The sequence below is a fragment of the Felis catus genome, chromosome D4 (genome assembly GCF_018350175.1).
Source record: "Felis catus isolate Fca126 chromosome D4, F.catus_Fca126_mat1.0, whole genome shotgun sequence".
Lineage (NCBI taxonomy): Eukaryota > Metazoa > Chordata > Mammalia > Carnivora > Felidae > Felis > Felis catus.
In genome coordinates this window covers 45,325,001-45,341,385 of record NC_058380.1, presented here as the reverse complement: position 1 = coordinate 45,341,385, position 16,385 = coordinate 45,325,001, and the positions used below count along the sequence as shown (strand labels likewise).

Below are 16,385 nucleotides of genomic sequence, written 5' to 3'. Positions count from 1 at the left end.
AATTACATCTTATATATTTAATATATATTAATATAATTACATAATCTAGTATGTTAAATATATAGTACAAGAAAATATAGCAAATATTATAATAAGTAGCTAATAATATAGTTAACATAATATAGCTAAGCTAATAGGAAAGATTTTAAGAATTGAATAGCAGCCTTTTCTTCTCAGGGGACAAAGGGGTCAGAAAAACATCTTAGGGGGTTGGTTGGGGGAGTCCCAGGTAAACATATGGCATTTACCTGAAGCTGCCTTGTTGATTTATTCACCTCTTCTTAAGGAAGTTCTATCAGTCTGAGACATTGCCAAACTGTCCATAGTCACGTTATACACAGGCTGGCCAATCATTGGCTAAGGGTTCAAAATAAGATTTGATATTGCCCTTTTTAAAAGCTGTAATGATCAGGGGCAGCTGGGCGGCTCAGTCAGTTGAGTATCTGACTATTGGCTTTGGCTCAGGTCAATACTCATGGGATCAAGCCCCACGACTTAGCATGGAGCCTGCTTAAGATTCTCTTTCTCCCAGACCAATATCATATGACTTCACTCATATGAGGACTTTAAGAGACAAAACAGATGAACATAAGGAAAGGGAAACAAAAATAATATAAAAACAAGGAGGGGGACAGAGCAGAAGAGACTCAAATAGGGAGGACAAACAGAGGGTTACTGGAGGGGTTGTTGGGGGGGGTGGGCTCAGTGGATAAGGGGCATTAAGGAATCTACTCCTGAAATCATTGTTGCACTAGATGCTAACTAATTTGGATGTAAATTTAAAAAAATAAAATTAAAAAATAAATAAGTAAAAATAAATAAAATTTATTATACCAAGAAAAAGAAATTCTCTTTCTCCCTGTGTCTCTCCCCCCTGCTCATACTCTCATTGTCTCTCTCTCTAAAAAATAAATAAAAATAAAAGCTGTAAAGCTCAGGAAATGTCCTCATTTAGGCCTACAGTCTACATCATCCCTTAATTAACTCGGTAAAGTCCATTTTTAACATTCACTACCAATGATTTCACACCAGATGAAACCAGGTCCTGAACAAACCATAGGGGTAGTAAATAGCTCGGTGAAGAGGAAAGAATAAGGCCAACTGGACATTACTGTACATGAGCCATGAAGCCATGTGCTTTAATTCTCATTCAGGCATCCCTCAAGGCAGCCTGAATGACTTATATCAAAACGTATGAAAATAACATTACTCAGTATCAGACAAGCAGGAGCTATTATATAAACATAACCAAAAAGCACACAAATCTATCAACTTCTATTTCCAGAAAAAACACTAATTTAAGAAATAGACGGCACTCTCATTTATTATAAGCATAGGCCATGATACAAAAACCTCTCTCTGAACTAAATTGACGCATTTAAAACCTTCAAGACTTCCACGGGAATTTACACAGGATGCTCATTCTTGGATATCTCCCCAGAACATTCCCTCTGAGAAGGTAAAAGACACTTAACTTTTACCCAGTGCTGCCTGACCTGAGCTTGTGTCTTCTGCACATTAAATCTCACAAGTAAGAGATATTTCTCTGGGTAAGAAAACTGTTAGGATTAGTAACTACTGACAGCACTTCTAGATGTGGGGGTGGGGGAGGGGGAAGAGTTGCCTATTTTTTTCAAGTGTCGATTTATCGTTGTGTCTTTGGGTAACTATTTTAACATCGTCATCTGCGTCTAGTTAACTCTAAAATAGTACTGACAGAGCCAACTTCCCTTCAGACCACTTAACTCCACTAGTCTTCCACGGCCCTAAAGCTATAAATCCCAATGGAAAATGCATGACCCGGGGGAACCGGGTGAGAGACAAGGATGAAAACTCACTGAGGAGGAAGAGGCATCAAAACGCATGATTAGTAAGAAGTAACATCATCACTTTTTTCAAAAAGCCCATTTTCTGCGTGGGGATGGGGTAAATGGGTGATGGGCGTTAAGGAGGGCACTTTTTGGGATGAGCGCTGGGTGTCATATGTAAGAGATGAATCACTGGGTTCTACTCCTGAAGCCAAGACCACGCTGTATGTCGACTAACTTGAATTTAAATTAAAATCATCATCATCGTCATGTGTTAACTAAATGAATATTACTCACAAACCAAGATAGGTACTTACATGAGGCATAAGGCATGCAGTGTCTGCTTGATAAATGTCTGATGGGGGCGCCTGGGTGGCTCAGTCGGTTAAGCGGCTGACTTCAGCTCAGGTCACTATCTCACTGTCCGTGGGTTCGAGCCCCACGTCGGGCTCTGTGCTGACTGCTCAGAGCCTGGAGCCTGTTTCAGATTCTGTGTCTCCCTCTCTCTCTGACCCTCCCCCGTTCATGCTCTGTCTCTCTGTCTCAAAAATAAATAAACGTTAAAAAAAATTAAAAAAAATAAATGTCTGATGCATGCAAAAGCAAAAGCCCATTTTCTTAGCATTATGAACACTCACATCACATTACTAGTAGATACTGACTTGTACTACCATTCACGGGCACTAAAAATAACTTCAGTTGATACTTTATAATGATAATAACAAGCATACCAAAACATACTTCGTCACGTTCAAGCTTTTCAAATGCTTTCTCTCACAAGAGCTTACAGTAAGATTCCTTTAATCAATTAAGATGTCACACAAAGTCGATCTTCAGCAAGCATACTGCACCTCAACGAATTCTACCACAGTGGTTAAGTGACCACCAAAACAGAGGTGAAAGACAGCCTCCAAATTCCTGCTCTTACCTACCTATTTACTTAGTTTCCCCTTAGTAGTAGTCTCAGACTTTTCTGTAGTATAAACTGCCCCATGAATTTGAGCCAATGACTGCTTAAACATAATATAGCTTCTTCCTCTACGGTGAGAACAGATAAACAACACATAAAAATTCATAAGCTTCAGGCAGACTTGTCAACTCAGTGAACGAAAGAGAAACAACCCACCAATAACAGATTACAATCATAACTGGTTTCGACTGAGTCTATTCCAAATATCTGCTCACAATTAGAAAACTTGCTCTTTCCAAATATTCGGTCCTCTCTTTTTGGCTACTTTACCCGTAACCCGAGTCCCATGAAAGGATATGAAATGGTCACTTCAAAAGGAGAAGTGAGGAAACACAACACTATCTCCTAGTTCCAGGATGCTCCTTTTCACAAAAACTCCACTTCTAAGTTCTTCTTAATGACACTGCCTTTGCTTATGCACAAAGCTGAGGAACTATTTAAGCATTGCACCCTACTATTCATCGTAACGGCACAATTACATTCGTTGTTTCTCACTTCTTTCCAAACTACCCAAGAGATCGTCAACAGAAGTGGAGCATACCAACTTCGATTTCGACCACTGCTTCTTAAACGTTTATTGAAAAAGATAAACAAACCTGATGGTCACGTTAGTACTTCCCCACCTTTTCTATTTCGTGGCACACGTGAACAATCAGGCTTATAAGGAGTGTGGGGTAAATACCTGAAAACCCCAGGGGGTCAGAGGCTACCAGCCAAGCCAGCACCCTGAGCTTAGACTACTACACGGCCGCCCGAGAGCTCAGAGGGGTGAGGACATACCTGAAACGCCCTCACACCAGTTCAGAGCTCCCACAACACTGGCTGAGACGTTCACCGCTACATTTTTGGCCTATTTAGCATACCCCCACTTTCATTGCCAGGAAACGGTTTTTCTTTGGGGGGATCATCCCACCCTCAATCCACATGATCACGGTGGCATTCAGGATTGACCCTTCACCCACTTCCATTCTACTTAGGATGGCCAATTAAAGTGCCCCATTATCCTGCCACAATGGTCGATTCAGTATGGGCACACGACCCAATGAGGTCAATCCAAACACCTCTACGTCTCTCTCTTCCTTTTGGGCTATGAATATAAGGTTATAAGGCTTCGGGCTTCCAGCCAATTCACAGAGGAAACAAAGAAACTCTACCATGGGTATACTGTCTAGGTCATGCTTTTTCTAAATTCTGGAGCTAATAAAAACTATTTAAGACAGACGTGTCGCCATTACTTATAACCAAAAATGTCACCCTAGAATTTCAAAGACCCAAGCATTTCCTGATAATCGACACAGAATTTGATGTAATATATGTTTTACATCAGTGGCATACACAGGTCAGGTAACCTACCACAGGACTTCTTTAGATAGTCTCCAGGCATTATCTGTGCATTAACTATTATAAAGATATTATCTTATAAGGTGTCAGCACTGAAACAACACATCTATTAGAAGCACAATCGCTGCAGTATGTAAAGGGAGAAATAAAGTAGGAAGCAAATTGAAATGACTCACATTATGCACACACCAGGACACAAAGGTACTTTGAGACCATCACAAATCCACTTGGAAACATCAGACCACAAGAGGTCTAGTCCGAAGGAAAACTTTTTATAGATAGATCAATGGTTCCTCACTTGACTAAAAAGAATGAGCATAACAAGCTGGGAATAAAAAGAATCCAAATACATTCACTTCGTATCTTAATCACTTTTATCCTGTCTCTATCAACTGAATTTTGTCCTGTAGGAAACACACATTTTCCATAAAGAGATGAACTTTTTCTTCACCATGTTTAAAAAGAAGCATCAGCACAGATACTAATAAACAGAATAATAAAAATACCATGCCTATATGGTTAGGAAGCCTTTCCCTTCAAAGGAAATTAATTCTTGAGAGTCTATCCAATGGGAGAAAGTTAGATTACTTTACCAAGGATAAGGTTAGTTACAAAAGGTGGGCGGGGGGAGTCTTATTAATGTCTAAGACTAGACAATGCTGCTGGTTACACTCCAAGATCTGTGCAGATAGGAAGAATCCCACCGTGTTGATCATTATCATAGAGAGCAAGGACTATTTTTTAGCTTATTAAGGGACTGAATCAAGACAGAATCAAATTGCCAGAAGTCAAAAAGAGATCGATGCCTACTGCATAGGTACCTTTATCCTAAATTGATTAATCTGCATCCACTTTAAAAGATCAATATTAGAACTAAGGGATATTCATCTGGGAACAGGCCGCAAGAGTTAACAAAAGTGCTGCAGATTAGCCAATCTACCAAAAAACAATAATACCACAATAGCATCACGTGTAGATTTCAGGGTCAAGCGTGTTCTCATGAAGGAAACGCGTGCACCGTTAAGCATACGTCAACTCAGTGTAAGGACAAAAATGAACAAATTGAGAAGATAAAGATAGCCCACCATCCTAAACAAAGGAATCAACCCATAATTTAAAACTTTGAGAAGAATCATCCACGAACTAAGAAAAATCGACAATTCCAACAGTTAAGCTTTACTCCTATTACTGTCCCATTATTTTCTTACTTTACCTGAGAGGAATCTGCTTGGGCCAATTCTGTAGTGACCTTCAGTATTTGGCGAAGATTTTGTCCTTGATCTTCAACAAGGAGGTGAGCCAACAAAAGAAAAACATGGGCAGGGATTACTGTGGTTATAGGGAGCAAGGACTCTACGGAAAACAACCAGTCACTTGCAGCAGACATTTCTCTCATCACTTCGAGGATCCTCCAGGCTGTAAATATTGATCCATACATGCCGGTTATGGGGAACGCAAGCTTGTAGGAGAGCTGAAAAACAAAAATAAAAACAAAAACAAAAAGAAGGCATGAGTAAGTGAGGTAAGTGCGCTTGTCAGAAATATATTCATTTATTTTTATACTTCATCGTAAGAAATCAATCCTTCCAACAAAATACGAAATTTTCGATTCCTGCCAAAAACTTCTCAGCATGTAACTAAGCTAAGAGGATTACGCAAAAAGAACAGTTGTTAGATGGAACTCTAGGACCGATTCTTTCAACTTTTCCTCCTGTTTACTGTTCACTCCCAGCTAAGGCAGGAAAAAAAAAAAAAAAAAAAAAGGATCCCATACACAAGATCCAGAGGCAACAGAATTTGAAGAGAACTCACTATCACTAAAAAAGTATTTGCCAGTGAGAGGGAAGATTCAAAGGGGAAAAAAAAAAGTCACTGTATCTGCCCAGCTCCAGCTTCGGTAAGAGGCAACCCTGGGCAGGTGGGAGACTTAGACTGAGGACAGTTCATTTTGGTGACAAAACAGTATGTTGATAGGAACAGAGTGAGTTCAGCTGGAACCGGAGAATACGAATAACTGTGAATAGCTCCTACAATAAGAAATGACAGCTCTAGAGTGAAATGATACCCAAAGAAGATGGTATGCTGAAGTCAACCTGAGAAATGGGTCCTCACAGAAAGGAAGTAGAGCAGTCAGGGACAGAGAATAGACAGAACTCGGCCAGCGTGAGCAATGCGTAAAATGGCTAAGGAGAAGCCACAGACATTAAAGAAGTATTACAGATTGCCTGCTAATGAAATAATTCAATTCACTTAGAATGTGATGAAACAAATTCGAAGGATCTAGAATCTAACTGTCCAGTTATTAGAAGCTGATTTATATGGTAACAACTAAAAGGATGGGAAGTAAAAATTAAGCTTTATAGAAGTTTTTTTTCCTCTTTCTTTTTTTTTTCTTTTTCCTTTAAAGTGAACTCATTACCCGGAAATTGAGTCACATGTTCTTCTGACTGAAGAACGTCAGAAGGTGACCTGACTGAAGGTGCCATCCAGGCACCTCTGAAATTTTTTAAATAATGGCTTTATTGGGACGCCTGGGTGGCTCAGTCAGTTAAGTGTCCAACTCTTGATTTCAGCTTAGGTCATGATCTCACGGTCATGAGATCAAGCTCCACATTGGGCTTTGTACTGGGCATGGAACCTGCTTAAGATTCTCTCTCTCCCTCTCCCTCTGCCCCTCTCCCACTCACGCTTTCTCAGAACATAAAAGTTTAGGGGCACCTGGGTGGCTCAGTCGGTTGAGTGTCCGACTTCAGCTCAGGTCATGATCTCGCGGTTCATGAGTTCGAGCCCCGCATCGGGCTCTGTGCTGACAGCATAGAGCCTGGAGCCTGCTTCGAATCTGTGTCTCCCTCTCTCTCTGCTCCTCCCCTGCTCATGCTCTGTCTCTCTCGCTCTCCTTCGAAAATACATTTAAACACATTTAAAAAAAAAATAAAGTTTAAAATTCAGTGAATTTTCGGGGCACCTGGGTGGCTCAGTCGGTTGAGCGTCTGACTTCAGCTCAGGTCATGATCTCACGGTTCATGAGTTTGAGCCCCGCATCGGGCTCTGGGCTGATGGCTCAGAGCCTGGAGCCTGCTTCTGATTCTGTGTCTCCCTCTCTCTCTGCCCCTCCCCCGTTCATGCTCTGTCTCTGTCTCTAAAATAAATAAACGTTAAAAAAAAAATTTTTAATTCAGTGAATTTTCATAATTCATGGAGTAGTGGAACAATCAGCACAACTAATTTTCCTCACCCAAAAGGAAACCCCACACCCATTAACAGTCACTCCTCATTCCCCCAACACCACCCTCGCAGCCCCTGGCAATCCACTAATTAATTTATTTTGTTTCTATTCTGGCTATTTCATATAATAGGAACCACACAATATGTGTTTTCTGGTGGCTGGCTCCTTTCACATAGCATGTTTTCCAGGTTCCTCCAGGCTGTAACTTGCGTCAATACCTCATTTCTTTTCGTGGGCAAATAATATTCCATTGTATGGACGTACCGTGTTTTTATCCACTCATCAATCAATGGACATGGGGTGGTTATCACTTTTTGGCTATTACGAGGAATGCTGCTATCAACAGTGCTGTAAAAGTTTTTGTGAGGACGTAGGTGTTCAATTATCTCAGGTATATGCTTTAGAGCAGAGACAACATTTGAAAGTAAACCCCACTGTAAAAACAAATCAAGAAGCTATCTTTATGGATACGAAAAGATCTGATATGAAAATATAAGATGCAGATAATGTGCCTGGAATGCTATCAATTATTTTTTTTTTAACGGGGGGGGGGGGACTATATATCTGTATTTGCTTGTGTATGCAAAGAAAAGTAGGAGGCCAATACAAAAGAAACTAATACCCACTAATCATTACCTGTTTGATGAGAGGCTGGGAACTAAACCACCAGAATCAAGGGTAAGAAGGAAGCTTTTCACTGTATACGATTTTGTAATTTTGGAACCACTTTAATGTGCTACAATTTTTAAAAATTAAATTTGTAAAATTAAATATTTACATTTACTATAGCTCTCTCTCAAAATACTTCCCCTAACCAAAGATGGAATTCATAAAAGATTGGAATCACATTTTTTCCTTTTAATTTTTTTTTTTACATTTTGTTTTATATTTCAGAGACAGACAGACAGAGCATGAGCGGGGGAGGGGCAGAGAGAGAGAGGGAGACACAGAATCCAAAGCAGGCCCCTGGCTCCGAGCCGTCAGCACAGAGCGCGACGCGGGGCTCAAACCCACCAACCGCGAGATCGTGACCTGAGCCGAAGTCCGATGCTCAATCGACTGAGCCACTCAGGCGCCCCTAGAGTCCAATTCTTTCGATAAATGACAAACAGCATTGGACTGGAGATTTAAAAGCCAGGACTTTAGCACAGCCGTGCCAGCTACTCTCTCTTCCACAAACTCTGAGCCTTGGCTCATTCGTAAAATGGAAGTAATGACTACCTTCCTGCCAAGATCACTGAGATAGATGATGACACAATAAAGCACCTAGCACAGCATCTCAAGTTGCAAATACAGGGAAATATTATCACTGTCATCTTTAGGAGAGAAAAATAAAGCCGGTAGAGAGGAATATAAAAGAAAATAATTGGAAATCACCATGAACCATAAATTGAGTCGCAAGCGGCAACGTTACACAGACACGTAAGAGTAAACATATGGAAACAGAAAAGCGATCCTGCTTTACTCGAAGTATTAGGTTGATGTTTAGGCTCTGTGTTTTGTCTGTTTGTTTGCCTAAAGGTTAGAACAGCAGGCGAAAAGCACAATGTTGAATGAGACATCACAGAACAGTCTCTGTGTCCCAGTGAGTGACAGCTGCCCCTGGCACAGGCCCAGAGCAAGGATGCAACTCAGGGTTTTCTCGAAAGTACCAGCCACCAAATCGTGGCCCCACAGCCCGGAGAAGGGTCTGTGAAAGTGCTGGCCGCCACTTGGTTTTAGAGGAGAAAGCAGGTGTTTAAAAATAAAAGAGGTTTATGTTCAGTGAATGACATCTCAGTAAAAAATAAAGAACCCATAAGAAAACAATATCTAAATGAATATTAAATGGTTGTAAAGCATCTTTCACAGATATTAGTTGAGAACCTTCATTCTAAAAAGCTTGTAATGGGGCGCCTGGGTGGCGCAGTCGGTTAAGCGTCCGACTTCAGCCAGGTCACGATCTCGCGGTCCGGGAGTTCGAGCCCCGCGTCAGGCTCTGGGCTGATGGCTCAGAGCCTGGAGCCTGTTTCCGATTCTGTGTCTCTCTCTCTCTCTCTGCCCCTCCCCCATTCATGCTCTGTCTCTCTGTCCCAAAAATAAAAATAAAAACGTTGGAAAAAAAAATTTAGAAAAAAAAAAAATAAAAAGCTTGTAATAAAAACGTTCAAGTCTGTTAAGTATTAACAATAAGACAGACATCTGATAGTACTTCTTTGTCTAAAGGGGTCTGCAGAAGAAATTGTGAATTCAGTGAATATAGATCTTCATTAATTTTGAAGAATAACCCTCATCTGCAATAGTCTCTGAAATAGGCTTAACCCAAATGGAGCCAGGATTTTATCAGGAGGGGGAACACAGAAACTCCAATCGGGAGTCCCTTAAAAGAAGGACAGGTTTTCTGAAGAGAGGATTTCATCGCTCACCAGACCAGAAGCAGACGACCGGACTAGACATGGCTTCAAGAGGCTCTTTCTCCTCTATATCTCTATGAAGCATCCAGTCAAGAGTGGAGAGCTTTGGGAGGGCTACTTATCACCAAAGGAAAATCCACACCAACCTCAGTATCCATGTTATTCAGAGGCAATGTTAGATGTACAAGATCAACGACTTACTAATTCCTTTTCAGTGCCAACCAAAGCTTTTAAAGAAACCAGTTTATTTTAATGTACTAGGACTTAGTGCTTGCCTATAAATCTCGAACTCTGTTCTATTTACTCCCAAATTCGGCACAAAAGATGATAAATTACCATGCCAACAACAAAAAATCAAAGCGGAGGCAAAAGGATGTAGGCTCTACAGTTAAATAGTTAAAAATCTGGATCTCAGGGCGCCTGGGTGGCTCAGTCGGTTGAGCATCTGATTTCAGCTCAGGTCATGATCTCACGGTTCATGAGTTCGAGCCCCGCGTCGGGCTCTGTGCTGACAGCTGGGAGCCTGGAGCCTGCTTCAAGTTCTGTGTCTCCTTCTCCCTGCCTCTCCCTCGCTCATGCTCTGTCTCTCTCTAAAAAATAAATAAATAAAAACTTAAAATATTTTTAAAAAAAAATCTGAATCTCAACTCTATCCTTCACGACCTGTGTAATTTGGGCAACTCAGTTAACCTCTCTAGTCTCCGTTTCTTTACTTGACGTTCTTAGAATACTTTCTAGACGTCAAGCAAACACAAACCAAAACCACAATGAAAAAGCACTTCAACACCCACCAGAAGCAAAAATACAGACAATGGCAAGTGTTGGCAAGGATGTGTACAGACTGGAGTCTTTGTACACACGTGGTGGGAATGTCCCTTTGGAACACAGTCTGGCAGCATCTCCAGCAATCAAGAGAGTCATCGTATGATCTCACAATCCCGCTCCTAGGTATCTAACCCACAAGAAATGAAAACAAGACCACGTAAAAACTTGTATAGGAATGTTCATGACAACACCATTCATAACAGCCAAAGAATTAAAACCCAAATGTTCATCAACAGATGAATGGAAAAACAAAACGTGGTGTCTATTCAGGCAGGGAGTCTTATTCTGGGATTTCTCCTACCATGTATGCGACCCCCGCATTTGTCTTCCTGTGGACCAACGTCACCGCCCTCACACCCCAGTGGGTGGCTTCCTAGAGACCAGCTCTGGCATGAGGCGCCCAAGCCAACTGCACCATCCAGGAGGCCATAGCCACATTCTTTCCAACAAGGTCTGATCTCAGTCTTGAGTGGGGAGATGCTCTCGGTTCCTTCCTTGTTTACTCTCTCCAGTCCTGGAGTAGGAGTAGCTGCTCCTTACGTTTATTAATGCAATATTCCTTAGAGCCTCTTTTACTTGTTAATTCTTTGAAGTTTTTCTTTGTTCAAATTACCAGCATGGTTTCTCTCTCCTACCTAGCCCCAGGCTCATACACTGGTGCTTTCTTTTCTCCCCCCACATCCTCTGCAGGCCAGGGCAGTTAAGATTTTTAAGAATGTCAGAGGAGCCTGGGTGGCTCAGTCAGTTAAGTGTCTGACTTCAGCTCAGGTCATGATCTCGTGGTTCACGGGTTCAAGCCCTGCATAGGGCTCTGCACTGATGATATACAGCCTGCTTGGGATTCTCTCTCCCCCTCTTTCTGTCTCTGTCCCACTTGCTCTCTCTCTCTCTCTCTCAAAATAAATAAATAAATAAACTTAAAGATTTTAAGGGGCACCTGGGTGGTTCACTCGGTTAAGCATCCAACTTTGGCTCAGGTCATGATCTCACCGTTCATGGGTTTGAGCCCCACATCGGGCTCTGTGCTGACAGCTCAGAGCCTAGAGCCTGCTTCAGATTCTGCGTCTTCCTCTCTCTCTGCCCTCTCCCCTGCTCGCCCTCCGTCTCTCTCAAAAATAAATAAACATGAAAACAAGTAAAAAAATGATTTTAAACACATTAGAATTTATAACTAGTGTCTGATATTTTTTTTTAACCCAGAAAAGCACAAAGGTAGTTTTAAATATCACATTTAATAGCCTAAGAGACAGGATCCTGTTTTCCACACACCACTACAAAACAGTACAAGCTTACTAGATTATGTGAATCTTTAAAACTAAGATGAGTGGCTGTTCTGGCATCTTACATTTTTTAATTCTCAAAAATTAGAAGTTAAAATGTGCTCAATTTCACGGTTATCAACCCTTCAGAAATGGATAGGTTAATACAGAATCACATGGTACAAGATATTGACCCATGTTTTCACTCATCAGAAGAATTGGGCTTTTGAAGAATTGCTCTAAGGGCGCCTGAGTGGCTCAGTCGGTTAAGCGTCCGACTTCGGCCCAGGTCATGATCTCACGGCTGGTGAGTTCGAGCCCCGCGTCGGGCTCTGTGCTGACAGCTCGGAGCCTGGAGCCTGCTTCGGATTCTGTGTCTCCCTCTCTCTCTGCCCCTCCCCCACTTGTGCTCAGTCTCTGCCTCTCAAAAATAAATAAATGTAAAAAAAAAAATTTTTTTTTCCAAGAACTGCTCTAGTTCTAAAGCAAACGTGCTAAGTCAGAGACACCCATCTAAAAATAATAAAAAAAACATCTGTGGTTTTGTACAAAGGTCTTTTTGTGAGAGAGAGAGAGAAAGAGTGTGTGCGTGCACACAGGTGCAATTGGAGGCGGGGCAGAGGAAGTGGGAGACAGACTCTTAAGTAGGCTATGTGCTCAGCAGAGTCCAATGTGGGGTTCAACCCCACGAGCCTGGGATTGTGACCTGAGCCAAAATCAAGAGTCAGATGCTCAACTGACTAAGCCAGCCAGGAGCCCCAGGTCTTTCTGTAATATGTAAAGATAATAAAAAGATCTGTATCCTTATCAGAAGCACACATTCCTCACTGAATAGAAATTTACTGAATGTCTATCATGTGGTAAACAAGGTGTTAGGTATTGAGGATACCGAGATATATCAGCAACATCCTAGCTTATTTAAGTATGTGGAAAATAGAGTATTCAATTAACAGCTGGCTAAAGTATTTTTGAATGCTCTTTCTACGATCAGCTGAAAAAGATAAAGCAAAAAACACTGGTGTGGAAAAATACAAAAAGTTCAACAACTGTTGCAATTTCGATTTTAATGTGCTTAGAAAATAAAGGTGAAGTGTGAAAAGGGTCAAGATTGCTTTCCCTCGATGAGCTCATGGCATAGCTGGAGATACAAATACGTAGCCCCCTAAGTTAAGACACAGCACAAGTGAGTAATGTTGTAAGTGCTGGGGACGCAGAGAAGAGGGTAATGAATTCGGACTCCAGGAGGCTGAGAACGTTTGGCCGAGTCTTGAAGAATGAGTAGGTCAGGCAAAGGAGACAAAAGAGCATTATGTGCAAAAGCAAAGATTCAGGGAGAGACTCAGAGACTTTGCATCCTGTTAAATTTATAGGTATGCTTGGAATATAAAGGCCTGGACAGGTGCAGAAGAAAAGCCATCAGTAAACCGTGGCTTACATTTTTAAAAAATGGTGATCGTAACTACGCCGAGCGTCCACAAAGCAGCACATGATCATCGGGAGAATGTTTATAGCCCTAATGGTCTTCCTTCCTCCTCCCTCTTCACCAGCTGCTGGAGACAGAGTCCAGCTGTTAGTGTTAATGAATACGATTCCCACACACCTAGGCGAATAGTCAACTGAGCACCCGTGTATTCCGGTCAGAGTGATTCTCAAAACATATCACTTGTGAGCTAAAAGAACAGAACTCTTAGACGTAAGTATAGCCTGCCCTGCCCCCATCCAGAATACAATCATTGTTCTGTACCAGCCAGTCAGGCGGGAAAGTAAAAGGCTATTAGAAAACCCGGGCGGGGCACCTGGGTGGCTCAGTAGGTTAAGCATCTGACTTCCACTCAGGTCATAATCTCACCCCTCGGGAGTTCGAGCCCCGTGTTGGGCTCTGTGCTGACAGCTCGGAGCCTGCTTCCGATTCTGTGTCTCCTTCTCTCTCTGCACCTCCCCTGCTCACTCTCCGTCTGTCTCTCTCTGTCTCTCTCGGTCTCTCTCTCTCTCTCATCTCTCTCAAAAATAAATAAATATTTAAAAAATTACATATACGATTTAACTATCAGCAACAACAACACAATAAAAACATTTTTAAAAAGTAATTTAAAAACAAAAAAAAGAAGAAGAAGAAAACCCAGGCCACACTTGTATTAGAGTGGGCACGAGAACTTCCTTCCCTCTTTTATTTTTTTTAAATATTTTTTAATGTTTATTTATTTTTGAGAGAGAGAGAGAGAGACAGAGAACACTAATGGGGAGGGGCAAAGGGGCAGGGGGACAGAGGATTCAAAGTGGGCTGTCCACTGACAGCAGTGAGCCCCATGCGGGGCTTGAACTCACAAACGTCGCGATCGTGACCTGAGCTGAAGTCGGACACTTAACTGACTGAGCCACCAGGCGCCCAAGAACTTCCTTCTCTCATTGCAAGTGAATTACCTATGTCAAGTTTTAAAGTTCTGGACAATTAGGAATTCGGATGCTGCAGTATGCAGCCAATTTGCCTATGGGCTAGTTTTTGCTGTGCCTTCAAGCAAGGAATCACAGTGCCCGGATTTTTGCTGCTAGAACATGTAACAATACGTGATTCCAGGTTTCCCTGCTTTCGAGGATGAAACAACTGTGGCAGTCGCCTGCATTTATATAATGTCACTCTCCACGGAGACAGAAGATGTTTCACCTGTTTTCCTTCTTTAATCCTCATTCAATCCCCAGAAAATCGGTAGTTGGGAAATAATCCCACATTTTACTGAAGGCAAAACTCAAATACCAAAAGAGAAAAGGTCTAACAAATGCAGGCCCAGAAGCCAGCCACTAACCAGATGTTGACAATACGTTTACGTTATCGTAACAGAGACGGTGAGATTGACAAAGCAGAATGAGGTATGCCTAGCAGGCAGGAATACGGATGGAGTGGGACAGACCCGCAGTCTTCCGACTGAAGGCCGCAGCGTGGGGGCACACACAGGAGACATCGGGAGCCATTAAGCCCAGGAGAATGGCAGAAGGTGCCACATTTTAAAAAATGAAGTCCTAGCTCTTGCAGATGCCAGAACTTCCAGGCGTTTGAGATTCCCAGCCTTGGATTGTCCCAGATGCAGCAACACGCTGTCCTTATTAAACAGTACGACAAGAAAGGAGGATTCCTTGCTCAAATGTGTTGGAGAAGCACTAGGTTAAATTGAACTAGTTCCTTTTCTGCAGGATTTCTCAGGACCTTGAACTACTAATGTAGACGGGAAATTCAAAGAGGAAAAAAAAAATTATACGGCACTTCCGAAATTGATTTTACCCTCCCCATTCACAGTCCAGAGGAAATATACTAATAGCTACACCACTGCCTGACAGAATGGTAACGTTCAAGGTGTTCACACCCAAACAGATACTTCATCGGGATGTGAGATTACCTGCGCAAACCTAAGTCCCACACTGCCACCTTACTTAAGAGAAACAAGGCTGAACTCATTACCTTCTGCTGGTCGTCTCTGCAGGATTCCTGCTGTACTATTTCCAAAAGGTTTAGAGCCAACTGCTGCCTAGAGGGACCTTCTTCGTCCGTGGACATACAGTCTTCCAAGGCAGTAGAAGACAGGATCTGCAGAAGGGGCATCACCAGCACCAAGGAGGCCTTTGGGATTTTCTGACCCTCAGCAAAAGAGACGAGCTTCAGAGCTATTCATCAAAACAACAATTCACCGTTAAGAAATTACTACCACAATCTGACAAAATGCTATCTTGTTTAAGAATGATATGCAAAAAGTTTCCTTACCCCTTTACAATTGGGTCAGACACATAACTAAGATGACAAATCTCATCCTTTTAGAAATCGGAGGAACGTAAAAACGAACTATTATCGACAACAAGCGGTGAAGGTAGGTAACTGGTAATGAAGACACTCTTAGAGAAAATACATGCCACAGAGTATAAACCGACTCTTTTTTTTTTTATTTTTTTTTCCAACGTTTATTTATTTTGGGGACAGAGAGAGACAGAGCATGAACGGGGGAGGGGCAGAGAGAAAGGGAGACACAGAATCGGAAACAGGCTCCAGGCTCCGAGCCATCAGCCCAGAGCCCGACGCGGGGCTCGAACTCACGGACCGCGAGATCGTGACCTGGCCGAAGTCGGACGCTTAACCGACTGCGCCACCCAGGCGCCCCTAAACCAACTCTTTAAGTAAATACGAATTTCTTTAAAGTACAACTCAACTGTTGCCCTTGTACAGTCAGGTCCTTCTACTGTCCTCAGCGGAGCCAGAGACCAGAGTTCCTGATCAGTGGGTTCTAAGACCGATGTGCACGCTTCCCTGACAAACCCAGGTGAGAATTATATTGAGATGCTGAAGCGGGGATGTCCTTCACTGTAACTGCTAAAAAGCTGATCAGGAAAAATCTCAAAGTCCATCACCAGCAACCAACAGACTCATTCTTATAAATGATGTTTTAACATGGACACTCGGCTTACACGTCAGAAACACGCACAAGTGGGTAACAAATTAGTTATGTGTACAATCTCCCCTGGACCGTTAACATAATGAGTTAAGGCATAAATATCTATTTTTTCACAATTATTAGATGAACA

At 42.1% G+C, this 16,385-nt stretch overlaps 1 protein-coding gene and 1 pseudogene across 7 annotated transcripts in view; one reads left to right on the top strand and one right to left on the bottom strand.

Annotated features, from left to right (window-relative positions):
* Nucleotides 1-16,385, bottom strand: part of FOCAD (focadhesin) — a 324,630-nt gene that overhangs the window by 210,909 nt on the left and 97,336 nt on the right. For all 7 annotated transcript variants that reach the window (XM_023242354.2, XM_023242353.2, XM_045043365.1 and 4 more), the window contains 2 exons: nucleotides 15,274-15,476; nucleotides 5,333-5,590 (listed from right to left, as the gene is read on the bottom strand). In XM_023242354.2, the coding sequence (XP_023098122.2) occupies nucleotides 5,333-5,590; nucleotides 15,274-15,476 (461 nt within the window). The remainder of the gene's footprint in view (nucleotides 1-5,332; nucleotides 5,591-15,273; nucleotides 15,477-16,385) is intronic.
* Nucleotides 16,252-16,385, top strand: part of LOC105261124 — a 1,000-nt pseudogene continuing 866 nt past the window's right edge.